The 22,055-nt window shown below is 42.9% G+C and overlaps 1 protein-coding gene across 2 annotated transcripts in view; it reads left to right on the top strand.

The window, feature by feature from the left end:
* The window catches only part of cep78 (centrosomal protein 78), a 126,369-nt gene extending 108,755 nt beyond the window's left edge, over positions 1-17,614 (top strand). For both annotated transcript variants that reach the window (XM_070882609.1, XM_070882600.1), the window contains exons 13-16: positions 3,201-3,278; positions 6,849-7,015; positions 12,731-12,887; positions 16,296-17,614. In XM_070882609.1, the coding sequence (XP_070738710.1) occupies positions 3,201-3,278; positions 6,849-7,015; positions 12,731-12,887; positions 16,296-16,862 (969 nt within the window). In that variant the 3' untranslated portion in view covers positions 16,863-17,614. The remainder of the gene's footprint in view (positions 1-3,200; positions 3,279-6,848; positions 7,016-12,730; positions 12,888-16,295) is intronic.
* The last annotated feature ends 4,441 nt before the right edge of the window (positions 17,615-22,055 follow it).

Below are 22,055 nucleotides of genomic sequence, written 5' to 3'. Positions count from 1 at the left end.
CCCTTTACATATAAATGTCCAATGCCACTTCCTTCTTCCCTTCCTGCCCCCTCCTCTGCTGCTAACCACAGTTGTGTTGCTTTGTGCTTACAGATGATGAGCCAGAAGCGCAGCAGCCTACCCGTGAGCCATCGAGTTCGAATGACGGCAGAGACAAGGAGCAGGGGGACCAAAGTGTGACCACTGAATGGGACCCACCATCAGCAGGACCGAGTGTGGACACCACGTTAGTGGAAGAGCCGACGTTCCTGAGGCTCCTGGCCCCAGTGGCCTGCAGCAACACCGAGCACGAGAGGAAGCTCGGGGGCCAGCTCCCCGGAGGGTGAATCGGCCCAGGAGTCCTGCTCCCAGATACTCAGATGTGGACCTGGACTTGCAGGTTATGTCCAGGGAGTCCAAGCAAATATACCACGAGCTTATGGGTGCATTGAAAATAGTCCCGCAGAGCATGGATACACTTTCTCTGAGGTTGGCGGAGGCCTGCTCAAGCATTGCACGTGCCTCTCCTCTCAGCAGCCCAACAATCCTATCCTTGCTCGCTTACAGAGGGAGATGAACTCAACGAGTGACAGTGGAGAGCCAGAGATGATGGCACATGCCATGGTTGACGTGGCAGCAGCTATCACATCACAGGCTGATGCCACACAAGGCCTTTGTGATGTGATGCAGTCAGTGGTTGCTGGCATAAATTCTCAGACTGCTGCGTTTCAGACTCACTGTGCTGTGAGTCAGTCTCAGATTGATGCCATGCAATCACTGACTGCTGCCATTCTCTGTGTTCCCCACAGTTCAATGGGGAAGTGACGATGACGAAGCAGGCCAGCAATCTATGCTCTGGATGCTGAGGCTCTACCCCGGGACAATGGCAGTGGGACACTGGAAATGGAAGATGACAGGATTCCAGCTCCCACCGTTGCCACTCCGCCTTTGCACCTGCCACGGTCTACACCCCAGCCATTCAGCGACTGTTGCGGCCGATGCTGAGGCGGTGCAGTCCACAGCTAGACCTTCCAGCCCCAGAGCTGGTCCAGGGCGTCCTGCTAGGCCATCTATTGTGTCTGCTTAACAGATACAGCAGCCCTCAAGCAGCCTTGCTGTGGCCCCATTAAGGAGGAGCAGTAGGCTGGGAGGGGGTTTTAAGGAAAGGGGTGGCAAATCGCTGAGCAAGTCTCAGTAAAGGCTTTGCCCACCATGGACAGGTGTACTCGTACTGTAAATATCATTGTAAATATCGTGTTGCTGTTGTTTAAGTGCCTGCTATTGGTGTAAGGGTCTGGGCCTAATATGGCACATGGAAGTTGGGGTGGAACTACAAATGGCAGGGGACATATTGCTGAAGATGATTGTGTATTATGTTATGTCAAGGGGCATTTGTAACATTTTTTATTTGTTCCTGGTGAGGAGTTGGTGTGATGTTTGAGGCGAGACTTTTGATGCCGTAAATACAATGTTATTTTGACCATTTGCATTCCCGACTTGTATATTGTGTAATTTCACTGAGATGTGCTATCATCGTAGCACACAGCCCGGCCAATATTAGTTGCATCTGTCAGCTTCCTTCATTCAAGAGAAGCAATGCATTATGAGCCACTGACGTAAGGCCCTCGCACCGGCAGCATTGCCACAGTGCCTTCTCCGTGGCTGCTGCTCCTCCTCCTCGTGTGGCTGGCCATTCAGGGCCTCGGCAGGTTCCTCTTCCTCCTCCTCCTGAGGTGGGGCTGCAATCCCCACTGGCAATGCTTGGGCCCTCACTATGGCCAAGTTGTGCAGCATGCAGCAAACCACAATGAATAGCGACACCTGTTGAGGGGAGTATTGAAGGCTGCCTCCAGAGCGGTCCAGGCATCGGAAACGCTGCTTCCGCAACCCTGTTATCTGCTCGATGATGTTGTGGGTGTGATTGTAGTGATGCTCCGCTTGGGTGGTGGGGTTGCGGAGCGGGGTCATTAGCCAGGTGGCTAGTCCGTATCCTTTGTCCCCGAGCAGCCAGCCACGTCCTTCCCATGGTGGCTAAAACATTTGTGGCTCATTGCTCTCAAGCAGGATGAACGCACTGCCAGGATAGCGAGGATGCACTGCGTGTGGTCGCACAGCAGCTGCACATTAAGGGAATGGTATCCCTTTCTGTTTCGGAAGACTTCGGCAACCTGGAATAGTGCTCACAAGGCCACATGTGTGCAGTCAGTGACTCTTGAACCATCTGGAAGCCCGCTATCCTGCCATTGCCACATGTCTGCTAATCCTGTTTATTCCTGCTCATTGGGAACATGATGAAGTCCATTCTTCGTGAATGCAGCTAATTGAGAGACGATGCACATATCCCCTGATGCAACCTGGAAGGAGCCTGAGGCATAGAAGGTCAGCACCACAGTGACCACCTCTGGGACGGGCAGCGCAGTCCTGGTGCCAATGTCAGGCTGCAGGTCTGTCTGCAGGAGATGGCATATCTCTTGAGTACTTCCTTTCGGAAGTGCAGCCTTCTGAAACACTGTTTCTCCGACATGTCCAGGTATGAGCGTTGCTCCGGGTAAATCCGTGGGGGCTAAGGCCTCCTGTCCCGACGTCTACGGGGTTTCCTTAGTCGTGGGCCAACGTGGCCAACAGCCCTTCAATCTTGATGCCACCTAACAAGATCATGTAGAAGGGTGATGCTGGTGCGCTCGTAACGCACCCTTGAAATTCTTGAACTCAAGTCGGTAGGAACTTATAAGATCAGATAAATCTGCCGCTGCGAAGTAAGAGGCTCACGCACCGTGCTCTTGTCGCAATGTTGCACTCACTGTGACTTCCAATTAATCCGGTTGCTCCTCCCTTCAAATAGCCTCCTAAAGAAATTGGGACTGCCTGGTTTCTCTGGCGTGTTCAGCGGCGGACGCTAAATGAGGCGGTGACACCTAATTTTGCGTGTGGGGCGCGAGCATGTCGTCGTACGCGTACTGACGTCATGATCGGACTGAAATTACATGGCGAGGTGGTAGCGATTTGCGTTGCCGGTAAACCTGAACCAAATTTGCTGGCGGGGCGCTACAATCTTCACGAAGGAGTAGTAAGCCATTCGAGTCACATTACCACCCCTCCGGGGCACTAACTGAGGCGCTACATTACCGAATTTCTCACCCTTTAAAGCTTTACAAACATGATCAATACAGAGTACTCCAGCTCAGCAAGACTCAATTTCTTACTTTAAATTTATTTTTAAGGTAGAACTAGAAGAATGTCGACTGAGACTGGAGGAAGAAATGAAAGCACGAATAAAGGCTGATGCTCAATTGATGGAGGTAATGGGGAAGCTAAGCTTTTTTTTTGGTTTATTCTGTCTTCCTATAGATAAATTCATTTTATGTTCATTTAGTTGAAGTATGATTTGAGACTGGAATTTTTAATTTTTTTGCCTTCCGTATATTACATCAGTTATTAGCCTTGTGATCCTGTAAATAAAGAGTATACAAACGTCATGAGGCATTGAGTCAGGCACAGTTTCTGTACTTATGGCACTTGCTAGTTTCATACTGGCTCACATATAAGAACATAAGAACATAAGAAATAGGAGCAGGATTAGGCCATTTGGCCCCTCGAGCCTGCTCCGCCATTCAATAAGATCATGGCTGATCTGATCTTGGCCTCAACTCCACTTCCCTGCCCACTCCCCATAACCCTTCACAACCTTATCATTCAAAAATCTGTCTATCCATCTTAAATACATTCAATGATCCAGCCTCCACAGCTCTCTGGGGTAGACAATTCCCAAGATTCACAACCCTCAGAGAAGAAATTCCTCCTCATTTCCAATTTAAATGGGTGGCTCCTTATTCAGAAACCATGCCCCTTAGTTCTTTCAAAACATAGATTAAAACCTGCTGAAATCCACTCTGGTCAGTATCCAGAAACATGACAGTGGCCAATTTAACACCTCCTAGAGATGTATTTAGTAACAGTTTAACTGATCAGCACAAACCTACTTCTTGGGGCTAGAATTGTGCAATGAGTTACAAATTTGGAACCTTTTTTAACTAATATAATCAGGGTTAGGTCACAATTGGAAGAGTGTCTTGTTTGTTAATCTTCAGTCATTAGTTTATCAAGTTTTTAATCTCCTTTTTTCTATGTTTGAATCCACTAATAACAATAATTTTGCAAACGACTGAAACAAGCTCTTAGCCCTTGTTCCAGCATACTCAACATTACATTTTCTACTATTATGTAGTTATATATTTAAGTTTTATTAGCTAACAAATAAAATTATTTTACCGTCCTCAACAGCTAGTTTATCTATCCATATTTCCAGCATTCTATCACTATTTTACTTTATTGCAGCAACCATCACAGATTGGAAGATACGAGTTTGTTAATGGGTTGCTCTAAGCCTATTACAATTGCTCTCCCACTTGATAGTACTTTTTAATCATCCAAAGAGAAAAAGAGCTCCTCAGGCTCATTTAATACTAGTTCTGTATTTTTTATTTAGGTAAAAGCTTGTTTTATTTGCAAAGCATATATGAACAATTCATGATACATATAAAATCATATTGGCAAACATACGGTTGTATGGATGCATACAGTTAGGTAGCACTGTCCCAGGAGGTTTGAGATCATTTCTTGGGGAATATAATAGATTTGTTTGTTAGAAGTGCCCTGCAGGCTGGAATTTTAACTGAAAGAGCTGGTACTTGACTAATGGAGGCGAGGGGAATCCAGCAACAGGAATTTTTAATCATGATATTAACAGATTAATTCACAAGTGCCTAGCCTCATGACTGAAGGTTTTTCATTTGTCTGACTGTTGGTCATGGTGTATTCTGTGAGGCTTGTATGTTTTAATTGGGTAGGAAGGATAGAGAGAAAAGAGTGTTGCATTTTTTCAGTTTGGGAACATCATAGAATTACATAAAATATAGAGCACAGGAACAGGCCATTCGGCCCAACTAGTCTGTGCTGGTGTTTATATTCTGCACCAGTGTCCTCCCATTCTATCTTATCTCATCTCAGCCTTTCTGTATATCTTTCTATTCTCATTTCTCTCATGTACTTATAGGAACAGGAGTAGACCATCTAGCCCCTCGAGCCTGTTGTGCTATTCACTGAGATCATGGCTGATCTGTGACCTATCTCCATATACCTGCTTTTGTCCTATATCCCTTAATACCTTTGGTGAACAAAAATCTATCAATCTCAGATTTAAAATTAACAATTAACCTCGCATCAACTGCAATCTGTGGAAGAAAGCTCCACACTTCTACGACCCAATGGGCCCAATTTTTCCCAACACCTTTTTTCGGCGCACTTACCTTAAATGCGGCAACTTTGCGCGCTTGAAACGGCGCCGAAAAAAAGGGGCCCCATCCTGCCCGCTCTGCCGACTCTCCGGTGTCCCAGCGGGGGGTGAAGAATAGGCCAGCGCAGAAAGCACTGCCTGCAGCTGCGCGCATGCGCAATGAAGTCTGCGCGTATGCTCCTGTCCTCCCAGTGTGTCCTGCGGGCTGTGAGCAGGACCCGATGCTCACAACCCTTATCCCTGGCCGAAGGGACGCCCCAATCTTTGCCGCACCCTATTTTCCCGGCCGAGTGGCCTCACGCACCGGCCGGCCGGCCTGCTGACTTCCCGGGCTGAGGTAGGATTTCAGTTTTATTTTTTATTTATTGATTGTTGTGCTTGAGAGTTTTTTGATTTGGGATGGGGGGGAGGGAGTGGGTGGAGAAGGAGTGTTTTGATCGGGTGGGGGGGGGGTGGCGGGGAGAAAGAGTGTTTTGATTTTGATGGGGGGGGTGGAGAAAGAGCGTTTTGATGGGTGGGGGTGGGGGGGCTTGAAAAAAAAACTTCATTCTGGCATAAAGGTGGAACTTCTATTTTTTTTGTTATTGACTGCTTATTACTTTTTGTGGTTTGTTTAGTGCTTTGTAAGTCTTGGTGCAGGTCCTCAGCTTCCTTCTATTTTTTATTTGTTATTGAATGCTTATTTTTGTGCTTTGTTTCGTGCTTTGTCAGTCTTGGTGCTTAAAATGTACTAACCTGCGCCGAATTCTTAACCGCCCGCAATGTTTTTCAGAGCTGGCCACATACACTGACCTCAGTCGATTTGGAGTAAGTTTTAGCTGGCCAAAGTGGCATAAATGACCAAAGCTGGCGTAAGTGCCCCCTTTTGGGGGAAAAAAACTGAACTAAAAAAAATCGTACCGAACTAACTTACTCTGGAGCAAATTTTGGGGGGAAAATGGTATTTTTTAACTTACGCCAGAAAAATCAACTTACTCCCAAAAAATTGAATCAAGTCATGGCCAAAATTGGGCCCTTTGCGTGTAGAACTTCATTCCTGAAAGGCCTGGCTTTAATTTTTAGGCTACGTCCCCTAGTCCTGGACTCCCCAATTACTTGTTTAGTTTCCTTTTGAAAGCATCTAAGCTATTTGGCTCAACCACATCCTGTGGTAGCAAGTTCCACATTCAAACCATTCTCTGAGTCAAGAAATTTCTCCTTATTTCTCTATTGAATTTCTTAGTAACTATCTTGTATTTAAGATTGGTTAAAATTACTTTTTAATGTCTATTTTATTTTCAGTGGCATGTAGGTTTTCTAACTTAAAATATTTTATGACCATTGGAAGTGCCTCTTGACCAATTCACTACTTGTTTCAAGTTTTTAAGCTTAGTGTTTTGCTCCAATCGAGACAATAGGCATGTGATACAATTTCAAATCCCCTATGAAGTGAGTTTGTGCTGTTAACTTTGCTTAAACTTCAACAATGAAATAAGTAAATGTTTGATATGATTAACAGATTGAATCAAAAATAGAATGATTCCTTCTCAGCATACATGACAAAATAGTTTATTTGTTCTTTGCTTATCTTTGGTAGCTTGGGGTTGAGAATACCCGGCTTCGGAACATCAATCTATCTCTCTCTGATGCTCTGCATACACAATCAATAACAAGTACCATTCTTGAGGATGAAGGTGTGCTAGAAAGCATTGAAGCTTCTTTCCAGAAATTTCATGCTTTTTTAGATCTCTTAAAAGATGCTGGGTAAGTTGTAGTACATTTCTCTTTCTGCATTTCCTTGCTGCTTCATAAATATTGCTTGTATTTAAAATGTTGTAATGTAGGTTGCCATATGACCAACAGTGTTGTTTACTCTGGAAATACATTTCACAGTATAATTTAATTCATTCATAAATTGCTGGCAACTCTGATCACCTGTGCCTGCAGTAACATTACCTAATTAATTGGCACACAAGGCCTAATATCATAACCCCTGACTGACCATGCCAAATAAAAAAAAAAGAAAGCTAGGGTTCTGACGTGCAGGATGAAGACCAATTAAATGCTGAATACAAGCATCTGCAGTTTTTGCGTTCTGACCTCATATGTATTTGTTTAACAGCTATTAGATTTGACCTTAATATGACACACCTCCCCCTTAGTAGCAGAATAATACATTGTAAATTACAAGATATAATGCACCTATCCTTATAATTATTGTTAGCAACACCATAGCAACTTCACTAATACATATGGTGCATGGGTACATTCTCTTTCACATTTCCGATGTCACAATTACAGATGCAAAGACATATTTGGAGGGAAAAAAACAAATTTTAATGCATGGTACTTTTGATATAGCGCCTGAAATTAATGAGCATTTTCAAGTCTCCACAGTTTTCTCAGCAAACAACAACTCAACTCGATTGACTGAAAGCTGTAGTACATATGCAAAGCAATCTTTGAGAAAAAAGAAAAAGGAAGCCAATTTCATGCTGAGGGCTCCTGACCTGGAGTTCCTTCATGAAACAGCCTTTAAAAACTGATTGGCTTGAAGTCAGTGGTCCAAATATCCCACGTCACCTCTAACCCTACTTCAGTAAGCACCAAACAGTTCACTCTTTGTGAGCATATCTCGAACAAAAGTCCTTTTAGCAGCTATTTTGTTTCCTCATGCCAGAAATAAAATTAACATAAGTTTTGAGTTTTTTTTGGTTCTTACTAAAAACAATCCTGTCCCAATCTTTTAATATTGAAAAAAACTTTTTCCCTCAAAGGCCTCACTTCTGCCCAAGAAACTTGCCGTCTAACCTCTTCCCACAGCTAGGATTGTTTAGCTGAAAGTTTGATTTTCATATTTTTCAAGCTTCCACATGTACAATCAGAGTCCTTTGCTCTCTGTCTTCTGTTGTGTCGTACATATGTGACTTTTGAGCCTTTGCACACTTTGGAAGCACTTGCTAATACTCAGCTATTTCTGGAAAATCTTGTAGAAAGGAATGGTAGCCAACTTCTATCTTTACTTTGGTGCTAGTTCATCTCCAACCTTGATTAAAATAATGGTGAACAAGTAAGTGATGTAACATTACAAATACAATTACATCTCCATTTCTTCATATTTATTCTCAGCAATTTCTATTGCAGCCTGAATGGGGAAGAAAAATACAACGGCAGAATATTATCTGAATGGTGGCAGATTAGGAAAAGTGGGGTGCAACGAGACCTGGGTGTCATGGTTCATCAGTCATTGAAAGTTGGCATGCAGGTACAACAAGTGGTGAAGAAGGCAAATGATATGTTGGCCTTCATAGCTAGGGGATTTGAGTATAGGAGCAGGGAGGTCTTACTGCAGTTGTACAGGGCCTTGGTGAGGCCTCACCTGGAACATTGTGTTCAGTTTTAGTCTCCAAATCTGAGGAAGGACGTTGTTGTTATTGAGGGAGTGCAACGAAGGTTCACAGACTGATTCCCGGGATGGCAGGACTGACATGAGGAGAGACTGGATCGACTGGGCCTGTATTCACTGGAGTTTAGAAGGATGAGAGGGGATCTCATCGAAACATATAAGATTCTGACGGGACTGGACAGGTTAGATGCAGGAAGAATGTCCCCGATGTTGGGGAAGTCCAGAACTAGGGACACAGTCTAAGGATAAGGGGTAAGCCATTTAGGACTGAGATGAGGAGAAACTTCTTCACTCAGAGAGTTGTTAACCTGTGGAATTCTCTATTGCAGAGAGTTGTTGATGCTAGTTCATTGGATATATTCAAAAGGGAGTTAAATATGACCCTTACGGCTAAAGGGATCAAGGGGTATGGAGAGAAAGCAGGGAAGGGGTACTGAGGTAAATGATCAGCCATGATCTTATTGAATGGTGGTGCAGGCTCGAAGGGCCGAATGGCCTACTCCTGCACCTATTTTCTATGTTTCTATGTTTCTAAAACCATTGGTGGGCAAACCGAATGCTGTGTTTTCACTTTTCTGGTTTGTTCAGAAAATAACAGGAAAAACTGCATATGCAGTTCTTTTTCACTACCAGAGGTTCAGCAATGGCAAAGTTGTATTTTAACTCAACATTATATATGTAAATCCGGAAGAAATCTTATTAGTTCATTTTATAACTTCGCACTGTAAAGTAAAGCACGTAAAGCGCACCTAACGGGGAGATCATCAGTTCACAAAGCCATAGCTGAAGAGGACAGAAAATATGATATATGGAGAAGAGTCGACTTGTAATTTAGATTTTTTTATGACACAAATGCTGGAGTCCATTATTAAGTAGCGGGACATTTGGAAAAACATGATTCAATCAAGCAGAGTCACCGTGGTTTTATGAAAGGGAAATCATGTTTGACAAATTTGCTGGAGTTCTTTGAGGATGTAACAAGCAGGGTGGATAAAGGGGAACCAATGGATGTGGTGTATTTGGTTTTCCAGAAGGCATTTGATAAGGTGCCACATAAGGGGTTACTGCAGAAGATAAAAGCTCACGGGGTTGGGGTAATATATTAGCACGGATAGAGGATTGGCTAACTAACAGAAAACAGAGTCGGGATAAATGGGTCATTTTCCGGTTGGCAAACAGTGACTCGTGGGGTGCTGCAGGGATCGGTGCTGGGTCCTCAACTATTTACAATCTATATTAATGACTTGGATGAAGGGACCGAGTGTAATGTAGCCAAGTTTGCTGATACAAAGATGGGTGGGAAAGCAAATTGTGAGGAGGATACAAAAAATCTGCAAAGCAATATTGACAGGTTAAATGAGTGAGCAAAATTTTGACAGATGGAGTATAATGTAGGAAAATGTGGCAGAAATAATAAAAAAGCTAATTATAATTTAAATGGAGAAAAATTGCAAGTGCTGCAGTACAGAGGGACATTGGGGTCCTTGTGCATGAAACACAAAAAGTTAGTATGCAGGTGCAGCAAGTAATCAGGAAGGCAATTCTCAGTCCCCGGTTCGACCGGACAGCCTTCGGGCAGGGTTGGAGGTAAGTTGGTGCTATGTGTTTTTCAATTCTTTTAATGTGTTGGGAGCTGACTGTATGTTTCACTTTGCAGCCTCAGCTCACATTGTGTTACCTGGTTACCATGGCAGCCCAATCTTTTTGGCGCAGATCATGGTTCCACCCCCAAAACTGAAGGTCGGGTTAGGTCTCGCCAAAATGAAGAAATGCAACGGGGAAACTTACAACACTTTGTTTTGGTGTACTTAGGCCCCCCAAAATTGGGTGTAACTCTTCAAGTACGCCAAAAAAATAATTTGGGGAAAATTGAGCCCTTGGAATAAAGGGCTGCCCATTTAAAACTGAGATGAGGAGAAATTTCTTCTGAGGGTTGTAAATCTATGGAATTCTCTGCCCCAGAGAGCTGTGGAGGCTGGGTCATTGAATATATTTAAGGTGGATTTTTGAGTGACAAGGGAATAAAGGGTTATGGGGATTGGGCAGGGAAGTGGAGCTGAGTCCATGATCAGATCAGCCATGATCTTATTGAATGCAGAGCAGGCTCCAGGGGCCAAATGGCCCACTCCTGCTCCTATTTATGTTCGTATGTAAATCCTTTTCTGTGCTGTTTAAATTGCTTAATTTGAGTGTGAATGGCAGAGTACAGTAACAGTAATCTGGAAGGTTTGCACTCACAGAAAATTATCTCTCGGTAGAATACCACTTCTTTGCCTTCTTGCCAGCCAGATGCTTGTACATGTAGCAGAGTCTCATTAGGGCCAGGTTGCACTTCCCTCTGGGACTTCTGCTGTCCTGAGATGAGGACTATATCAATTCATAAAGACTCCTGCAGGAAAGCAACATCCAGACATCTTGCTTCATGCTGCCATTGAGGAAGAACCAAGGGAATTAGGAAATCAGGATCGAAAGAACACAATTTCAGACACCAGGAGGAAGCAAAAATTAGTGGAAAAACTTACAGAACTCAATTAAAAAAATTTGTTAACAAAGACATTGGGGCCGAAATTCTCCTCTTCTGTGCCTCCGGGGGGCGCTACCAGGGCGTAAAACAGTTTTTTCCCGGGGGGGGCGGGCGGGCGGGTGCATGTGCTTCCGGCTCCTGCAAAATTGCGTGGGAGTTGGTGGAGGCATGAACACAGTAGTGCCACGCTGATAGTGCCCCAGACCCCAGCACCTCCGGCAATGATGTCATCGCCATGTGCGATGACCCCTTTTCGCCCTGTGTCGGTCCCTTTCCACCCCGCTGCGGATATTGGCCGGTGCCCCACAAGGCTGCCACGGGCGATGTCCGTGCCAGCCTCGCGGATTGTGAACCGGGCCGACCTCCGCTCGTGGGGCGGAACTTAATGGGGAGGTGTGTCGCGAGCAGGCATTTTTTTAAATCTTCGGCTGACACACCGACCCATTCTGGTTTGCTGTCGCGTGGTCCGAGCCGCTATCGTGCGGCCCGGCACTCCGTATCGGTGCCAGGCTGCGGCCACGGCAACACACAGCCCCGGTGGCCCAGTGGAGGCCTTGAAATGACCATGCAGAGTTTGCAGTGTCCCTTCCCTTTAACGGAAGGGGAGGGGCATTGAAACGCGTCAGCGTTACGCAGAGCCGCGTAACACTGCCAAACCCGTCCGAGTAGTGCCCCCGAATCCGCCCCAAAGGGGAAGTGAAGTGCGCGACATTGTGCTCTACTCCCTGTGAGGGGCAGTAACCGCAATTTCGTAGCTGGGGCAGGATTTCCGTGCTGGGTGCAGGAAGTCCCGCCTACCCTCCATTACCACCCCCAAAGGGGGAGTAACCCAATTTCGCCCCCATTATATGTACAGATTTTTTTTAGCAAGGTAGAAGTATATTTGTAAAATAGATGCAGAGTTTATTGGAGCAGCTCTTGTATATTTCTGGTAAGTTGTAGTTAGTGTTGAATGCAGTGAGGGCAAGGTGACTGCAAATGTGCTTATTAAAGTGTTTAGTCATGAGGAGTGACTCTCCTTTTACCTTGGACCCCCTGCTGGGGTCATTGAACTTCATCCAGGAAGGAGTTGCCACATGTTGGGGTTGTTGAAGGTGGCACTGACTGCGAAGGCCAGCTGTTTCCACTGTACCTGGACCATACTCCTTTCCTCAGCTTCAAGAAACTTTCCTTTATTTACGCTAACAAAACCTCTAGAGACATCTGAAAACTCAGGTCTTTGGGCCCTGTTGCTGCACTTGCAAGAATGCTTCTTGCAATCACTCTTCAAAGTCCATTTGCCTGATCTTAAATCTGTTTTCTGCATCACCAATTTCCTACCTGTCCAAAGATGAGCTTCCAATAGCAAATGCTTATAGTGTTGGGGACACCACCTTTAATATTCTAACAATCCTGACCAAGGAAAACATGATGAAGTCAAAGTGGAGTTACCATGGGTGATGGATATCCTGCCCTGATGCATATCTAGCTACAGAAGAATAGGTTTTGTACAGTGCTGTTAAATTGTGTTATACTTTATCTCAACACTATATATGTAAATGTTTTGCAGCCTTGGACAGTTGGCCACCATAGCTGGAATAGACCAATCAGACTTTGGTCCTGTAGGACGACCTCAGTTATCATCCACTGTTGGAAAGGATAAGAAAGAACAAGCAGATGATTCAACCAAAGAAAAAATACTCCCAGGAGCATCACAGGACAAGGAGGTAAATAAAATTTACATTTTTTAAAGAAATAACTTGTAATTGTAATTGTACAGTCAGTTTTATGTCCTCAGGATGTCTTCAAGCTAATTCATTCTGGAGTGTATTTACTTTTCTGCAGACCAACGCAGCAGTCAACTTGTGCACAGCAAGATCACACAAACAACAATGAGATAAATGACCAGTTAATCTGTTTTGGAGGTGTTAGTTGATGGATAAATTCTAGTCAGGTTAAATATTTAGTCTATTAATAGATTAGGAAAACAATTACAGTAATTTAATGAACATGACTGTTAACTGTCACCTATAATTTGATCAAATGTTTTTTTGCAGAATGCATTATTGCAATAACAAATGGGACCTTGTTATTTATTATTGGTCCTTCATTTTTGTAGGCAGTTGACATGGTCTTGTGACATATGTTGCTGATTAATTAACTGTTAGATAATTGATTATCAGAGCATTGTCACATCACTTCATTGATTAACTCCATCTATTGATACAAATCCCCCCCTGTCTATGATTCCATGATAACTAACATGCAGATAAAAAGAAAAAGTGAATGCTGGGATTGTTCACCTTAGAGCAAAGGACATTAAGGGGGGATTTATTGAGGTATTCAAAATTATGAAGGATTTTGATAAAGTAACTAAGGAGAAACAGTTTCCATTGGCAGAAAGATCAGTAATCAGAGGACACAGATTTAAGATAATTGGCAAAAGAACCAGAGTGGAGATGAGGAAAAAGTTATTTCAAAGATCTGGTGAAGGCACCTTGGACTGAATGGCCTCCTTCTGTGCTGTACGATTCTATGGAAATCTGGAAAAAAAAAACAGAAAATGTTATAAGGTGTACAAGCATCTGAAAAAAGAGAAAAATGGTTAACTGAATGTCTTCTGTAGTTTTCTCTACCTCCTCATTTCTTGAACATGTTCATTTATTGCCGGGGAGGCAGTTCCACAGGGGTTTGCCACCCTCGTGTTTTACTTGACTGTTAGTCAAGTGTGAACTGTGACAGTGAGTATTGATGGGTTAGTTTGTCAAAGAGGCCCACACCTGAGCCTGATTGACACAAGGACTTGGTTGTTTGACAACAATCAGGACCACAGTCAATGATGTATTTTTTCCTTTCCCTCAACCAGAAGCACTGAGGTCAGCTGTAGTTCTTCTGACAGATCAATTAACTCAGTAGAGACCAAGGATGGATCTTGAGACCTTATTGGTTTGTATGGCTCTGCTACTCCGGCTGAGCCATATAAGAACATAAGAAATAGGAGCAGGAGTAGGGCATTTGACCCTTCGAGCCTGCTCCACCATTTAATAAGATAATGGATGATCTGATCATGAACTAGGTTCCATTTCCCTGCCCGCTCCCATAACCCTTTATTCCCTTATAGCTCAAAGATCTGTCTATCTCCGCCTTAAATATATTCAGTGACCCAGCCTCCACAGCTCTGGGGCAGAGAATTCCATAGATTTACAACCCTCTGAGAGAAGAAGTTCCTCCTCATCTCAGTTTTAAATGGGTGGCCCCTTATTCTGAGACTATGGCCCCTAGTTTTAGTTTCCCCTATGAGTGGAAATATCCTCTCTGTATCCAACTTGTCTAGCCCCCTCATTATCTTATATTTTGATAAGATCACCTCTCATTCTTCTGAACTCCAATGAGTATAGTCCCAACCTACTCAACCTATCTTCATAAGTCAACCCCCTCATCTCCGGAATCAACCTAGTGAACCTTCTCTCAACAGCCTCCAATGCAAGTATATCCTTTATGAAACTGGAGACCAAAACTGCACGCAGTACTTCAGCTGTGCCTTCACCAATACCCTTTACAGCTGTAGCAGGACTTCTCTGCTTTTATACTCTATCCCCTTGCAATAAAGGCCAACATTCTATTTGCCTTCCTGATTACTTGCTGTACCTGTATACTAACTTTTTGTGTTTTGTGCACAAGGACCCGCAGGTCCCTCTGTACCGAAACACTTCGCAATTTTTCTCCATTTAAATTATAATTTGCTTTTCTATTATTTCTGCTGAAGTGGATAACCTCACATTTCTCCAAATTATACTCCGGCATCTACTAAATTTTTGCCCACTCTATATCCCTTTGCAGATTTTTTGTGATCTCCTCACAATTTGCTTTCCCACCCATCTTTGTATCATCAGTAAACTTGGCTACATTACACTCGGTCCCTTCATCCAAGTCATTAATATAGATTGTAAATAGTTGAGGTCCCAGCACCAATCCCTGCGGCACCCCACTAGTTACTGTTTGCCAACCGGAAATGGACTGTGTCTGTTAATGTCAACTTGTCTTTTCTCTTTCTGCCATTGCCAAAGCAGTTATTTATCTGATGTGTATTTCCAGCATTTTCTGTTTTAGTTGCTAAAAATGAAGTGTTGGCTTTAGTTATGTTTTGACACAATTTGGTATCCAATGATTTAAGAGCCTAATTCTAATATGGCATTTTTCAATCCTCATGTACAAACATCTGGATCAATTGAGCTATCCTACCTGAAGGCACATTAGTGCACATGCACCCAGCATATCAGTTGCTTATTTTTAGTTCTCCTGAAGGCTTTCTTCAGAGCCATGTACTTGGTAATTGATGGATTATTTCAACATGTGGCTGACATCATTGAGATGCTTACCATAATATATCCTCCTGCTGTAGCACTAGCTCAGGAAGTACTGATTCCTAAGGGTGACCTTTTACTTGCAGCATTGGTTTTGGTTTGGTTCCAGTAAAGACAAGCCTGGAATTTGTAGTTAATCAGGAGCAGTCTTGATTGCAGCAAGGCCTGATGACCAGCAATAGACTCCATTGTATAAAATTGTTCATGAAATCTTTGCAATAATACAGTCTTGTGCATTTTGATCTGTAAATCATATGTATTGTCCTGAGAAGTGACAATAAATGAAAAGGCGGTAAATATCCTAAAATGTAGTGACGATTAACTACTGTCCTGATGGTGCTGCAGCCATAACCACAACTGTTCTCATTGGTGACTTGCCCACTTGAATCACTTCTCGAAGCACCTAACAAATAAACCAGGTTCACATTGCAGGGGTATTGTGAACCAGCAGTTTTTTCTAAGTACGGATCCACAACAAAACTGATAATACTAACAGCAGCACTCTGTAGATCAAGCAAGGTGGGGTGGGTCCATTCAGTAGACCTGAGGTCAGCTAAATGAACAGAACATTATTTAAATTCATGACAATATTCATGACATCATATACATTTCTCCTGTAATTATTCAAACATGATATAATAAAATATATAGCTGTATTGAGTTTGTACATTCTGAAGAAGTATAGATGTATATGCTAACACAAGAGATAAGTTGTAACAAATAGTTTTTCTCATTTTCTGTTATTCTGATATATTAATATTTTCCCTTTAGCTCTATTCTGGAGATCAAGCCTTTCTGAAACAATCTGAATCCACAGTGATCCCCAATGTTTCGACAAATCCATCTATTCGACTTGCAAGTCAATCAATCGAACCTAAACCCAAAAACTTACAGCCTTGTCACCTGAACTCTGAGAAAGAAGCTGGAAATAAATTTCCAAGTTTAGAAGAAGCAATTGGCTATAATGATAAAACAAGCAAGCAATTTTTTTCGGGGAGGAATTGTCATCCTCAAGAACAAGCAGCGATTCAGTTTTCAGGAAAATTGCTGGGCGATTCAGAAGATGACCGGTCCAGTGCTTCAGGCACAGTTGACACACACAGTCAGAAGAGTCATAATGGAAGAAAATCAAAGTCATCTGTTAACAAGAGAAATAAAAAGAGAAGTAATAGTCTTGTTGCAGTTGGTGACGATGGCTCCTTGACCCCAATAGGAGGGAATAAAAATGAACAAAAAGCTGATGATGAAGAATTTATAAAATGTGAAGCAGAATCTGATATCCCTGAAAAAAATCATTCTATTGATGGATTACATAATGAGTCAGATGAGGGTTTTTAAATGTTAGATGTACTCTCAGCCATTTTTGAAAAAAGAAGCGGTGTTGTAGTGTTAAAAACTTGTAAAATTTAGTGCATTGGTCATACTAGGGAGATTTTGTCTTTTTTATGCTGGCTGACAAAATTATAAATCGTACCCTTAAGTTTGCAGGTCGTATAAACTTTTGTGAAGATGTAAACTATTGTGAAGACCCACATAAGCACACGACACAGCAGGACTGAAATGTCTTGAAATTCTTTCGGTCCTGCATCTGGCTTGATGTTGATCCTGTCCCAAATCCTGGGAACAGGGTCGTTAGCAAAGGGATTGGAGGATCAGAAATATCAGAAAAATAAGGGGGTGAGGGTGGGCTAATGGGCCTGAAGAGAATTAAAGCCTTTCAAAAAACTGACTATTTTAAACTTCCTACTCTCCCAGCAGCAGTCGATTGGCATTATGCGGAAGTACTTTCTGTGGGGTAGAAGAGGAGCTGGAAGTAGTATGATTTCTGACGAAACATCATCCCATCCCACCTCTTGCGTCTTGTGCCTGCCTGCCTTTTGGACTCTCTTCTCTGAGAAAATGAGGAGGAGAAACAGCGGAATTAGGTCCTACCCCAAATTCTGCTCCTCCACTCCACCCACCTGGCATATGCCATCGTCTTACTCTCCCAGGCTCAAGAATTTCAGCTTCCATACCAAGCTCCAAACATGGTTATGTATATAAAACTGTGTATTTAGTAATCAGTATGACAATATAAATCAGAACTTGTATTCAATCTCTCTCGCTCACTTTCTCCCTTTGCAAAATGTACTTAGTTTTGCCTTACATAGCCAACTACCTCTTCACTCCTCAGAGGTAGCAGAGCCACACCTCCATCTTCCCACAGCCCAGTAACTCAGGATTGTTACACTATTCATTATATTTTAATGTGTATGCAAAAAAGGAATTCCCACTCTTGAACTTTTGATTTTATTTTCCTTTCCATCCTATCCCACTCTCTTATCCCTCTCATCCTTTTAGCTTGAATTTCTGCTTGAAAGAGAAATTGAGTAAGGGGGAGAATTCAAGTGTAAATTATATACAGGTACTCTCTTAATTGAAGTTTTTTCCCAACATGTATATATGCACATATTTGTTTTATATATTCATTGTGAAAAGAGCATATGTGTGGGATCCTGCAAATTTAATTGAACATTAGGATTAAAACACTAGATATTTGCTCGCAAAAGGCTAACTTTATATGAAAACTAAATTTCACTTTAGCTTGTTAATTGATGTCAAAAGACGGTAGTATCAAGATCTAGTGTCATAAAGCACAAAGGAGATTCTGACCAAAACTAGTGAAAACATTTAAAATTTTTAGAATACGCTGACTCCACAGTAATCATAAATTTTGATTCTAATTTTCATGAAATGATGATTATCACAGTCTGGGCTAGTTCCCAATATTCTTTTGATTTAAGCTCTGCAAAGGTCCTATGAACCAAAACTTGACCTATGTATGAAATTGTGGGGTTGCAGTGGTTATGGTTGTGGTGCTTGGTATGGTATCTTATTTTTGGGTTTCAGTGTGGGTGCGGGTCCGAGTAGGATTGCTATCTTAAGGGGGTTTGGTTGGATGTGGCTTCCACGTTAGGTAGGCTTTTCATGGTCTAGACGGGTGTATTGTGGTCATGTGTGTGTGGCCTGGTTTGGGTCTGGGTACGCTTGTTTTGTAGTCCCCCTTTTTTGGGGGTGTTTTTCCTATTCCTCTGTCTATTAAGTTCCTGTTCTCCTCGGTTTCCTATGATATGAACAGATGTCCTGTTCCTTTTGCTGTTTTATATGACTGACACTTTTACTCTGGGTCTTTTGTGGTTAGGTTCGATATGTTGCAGTCCTGGGCCAGGGGTCAGGGTTTCTATCTGGCTATCTGTTTTCAGGCTTTTATATTGCAGTATTTTCTTGCCTTTGTGTCACAATGGTCCCTTTTGGCTTTGGTTTTCTGCGGTTTGTGTGGGTGTTTTGTTTCCCTTCTCCTTGTCCTAGGCTGTCACCTTTTAGTTCAGGTGTTTTCTGTTTTGAGCCGGTTCATTCTGTCTGGGGTTTGGACTTGGATCTGGATACCATTTCTCTTCAGTTTTAGTGTTATGGCATTTGCTGGAGTTTAGCTCTGGAAAGCGTGTCACTCTCAGTTTTAGGTTAGGTTGTGTTTTTGTGCAGTGGGGCAATGTATCTACTTGGAGTTTTAATATTCCTGTTATTTGCCACTTTTGATCGGAATCCGCTTTTTAATGCTTGCTATTCAGTCTTTCTTGTGTTTTTGCTTTGTCTCTTTTTGTACTCCAATCTGGGAGTATCCTTGTTATTCAAGGCGTGTATTAAAGGTTAGGTTGTGGTACTTCCGGTAGTGGGGCAATGTACCCTTTTGGGGGGTTTTCTATATCTGTATTTAAGGTTAGGTTGTGTTATTTCGGGCAGTGGGGCAATGGTGCCCCCTTGGAGTTTTTAACACTCTTGTTATCTGCCACTTTTGATCGGCTCCCATTTTCCTTGCTTCCTATTTAGTCTTTCTTGCCTTTTCGGGTTGGGGTTAGGCTTAGGTTGTGTTGTTTTGGGCAGTGTATCGCCATGGAGTTTTCATGCTCCTGTTCTCTGCCACTTTTGGTTGGTTCACGCTTTCCATTGCTTACTATTCAGCTTTTCTTGCTTTTATTTGCATTGTCTCTTTTTGTACTCTTGTCTGGGTGTCTCCTTCTTATTCAAGGTGTGTACTAAAGGATGGGTTGTGGCACTTCCGGTAGTGGGGCGATGTACCCTCTTGGATTTTAAAAAATATTTCTGGTATCTGCCACTTTTGTTGGTTCCCGTTTTCCATTGTTTGCTATATAGTCTTCCTTGACTTTGAATCCTTTGTTTTGCCTTTATATAGTCTTTCTTGACTATAAATTCTTTGCCCCTATATAGGCCTCAATTTTGCCCATCACTGAGCGCTGTTTTTTCGTCATGTTTGGTGCCATACATTCTGGCGCTGGTATACCTGTAAAAGAAGGTTCCGCGCCATTTTTCCAGATAAAGTAAACTTTCCCCACCTACAAAATTTTTAAAACCAGCGCACAGACCCTAGAATCACCGTAAGAAAAACCCTTAACTGCAGTTAGAGAATCTGCGCTGGCCCGCTGCTATCCCTGGCCGAAGGGACTTCCATTTCGTTTACAATTAAACTCTAAGGTAAGTTAAAGACCAAATTTAAACGATAAGCAGGTATAAATATAAAATAAATAAAAACGTACCTATACTGATGATCCTACAATGAAAAAAGAATGATGACAAAAAAAAAATCCTTTCCTTTTTTTCCATCAATGCCCTCACTACCCAAAATAATCCAAATAGTTCAAGGAAAAAATTTTAAAGTTTCAAAAATGTATAATCAGCATACCAACATCATCATCTGAAATGCAGAACAGTCTTCTCCCCACTCTCCTGGATGTCGACTGGAGGCCCTGCTAGCCCCTGGCCGAAGGTCTTCTTCCCACGAGGCCCGCTGCTAGCCCAGGCCGAAGGTCTGCACACAAAGGACAGTGCAAGCCACTCCAGGCTCAAAGGCAAGCAGCAGTGATCTCTATTAAAGGTGGAACTTTAAATTGAAAAAAAATAATAATCCCACCACAAATCTTTTAGGTTTTTATGGAGTGTTGGAGTGCTTAAGTGGAAAATATATAATTTGTATTAAATGTTACCACCAGAAATGTTTTGTGTTTCAAGAGAGTGTTGGTTTGCGTAGGTGGACATCACATAATGGCTGTTAAATATTCCCTCCACCAACCTTGGAATATTTAACTGGAGTTTGGGAGTGTTGGAGTGCTTAGGTGGACAATAAGACTAACTTGTTCATGGATCCAGATTGGGTGAGGGTCACTGATAAATGCACCATGGTACTTCGTTGCATGCATCAGTGACCCAGAACAAGGCAGGATCCATGAACACCATAGTACTGGAAACTGCCCCTGTATCATTTAAACCAATAGGTTACAAGTGGTGATGGCATTTTACATTTTCAGTCCGGTTATCCTACAATATTTATTAGTGCAGCATTAAAAAGTGAAATGCAGGAGTCAGGTTAAAAGTCCAAAATTAAAATGTTTATTTAACAGTTGTACAGCACAGTTGTGATTAGCGTGACTTTACTTATGTTTAAATCTTCAAAACTTTAAAAACTTTATTCAGAGCCGTGGCAAACTTTACAAACAACATTCAACGAAATCAACCAAAAAACAATTATTCTATCCTCTTTATTAGCGTTGTGCGCCAATCCTGCCCCAGTAGATGCCGACACCCCTGCGCGTGCCCGTAGTTGCAGACTCCTGCTTTCTTGTCCCCTGTACTCCCAGGTGTAGACTGTTCCTTTTCTGGCGCGGCGTTTCTTGATGCTGGGCTACAACAGGGACAGAGCCAAAATGTGTCATGGCGGAATGCCCAGGTACCTCTTCGTCGTCAACCTCATCCTCAGGATCAACCCTTGAATTTGGTGTAGAGTGGAAAGCACTCCTTGCATTAAGGACAGCCTGGGTGAGCCCCCCTATTGTGATTACAACCATGTCCAACCGTCCCGAAAGTCTTTCAACCTGTAAGGACAGTCCCCCCAACTCTGCCCTCACCCCACCAGCGGCTTCCAGGGGCAATCAAGATTGCTCAATGTTCTCCTTGCTCATCCCCACAAGATGTCCTAAGTTCTCAGAGTCCAGTGTTTCTGGATCAGGTATGGAGTTTGCCCCCCACGATGTCTCGCAGGTGTGGCTTGCTGTGACACACTTGTACCCGCAGCCTCAGACGTCACACCTTGAAAAGTCCTCTCGCTTGATTCACTCAGAAAAGGACTCGAAATCCTCGAGGGGTTCAGCACCTCCAAATCCAGGGTGACCATCTCATCGTCCATGACTTCTTGCTGCCCATCATTGTCCTGCGTTGTAATATCTGACGTGCTGTTTTCTTGAACATTCTCGCCTTCAACATTCAGGTGCACCTTCGGTCTCCTCCTGATGTTCAACCTCTGCGAAACAAAAGATAGGTGCTTGGTTAGCAGCATTGAGGAAAGAGGAGCGTAGGAAGCACACACAGCACGTAACATTCAGCCAACCCAGCCTGTCCTTCTGAACAAGCGCGCACACACACGCACACGGATCACATTTACAGATGTTATTACAGTGCATAAATATACATATATTTTAACGC

This window comes from Pristiophorus japonicus, chromosome 1 (assembly GCF_044704955.1).
Source record: "Pristiophorus japonicus isolate sPriJap1 chromosome 1, sPriJap1.hap1, whole genome shotgun sequence".
NCBI classification, from domain to species: domain Eukaryota; kingdom Metazoa; phylum Chordata; class Chondrichthyes; family Pristiophoridae; genus Pristiophorus; species Pristiophorus japonicus.
Note: the sequence above shows the minus strand (reverse complement) of the source record. Positions and strands in the feature narration are given on the sequence as shown.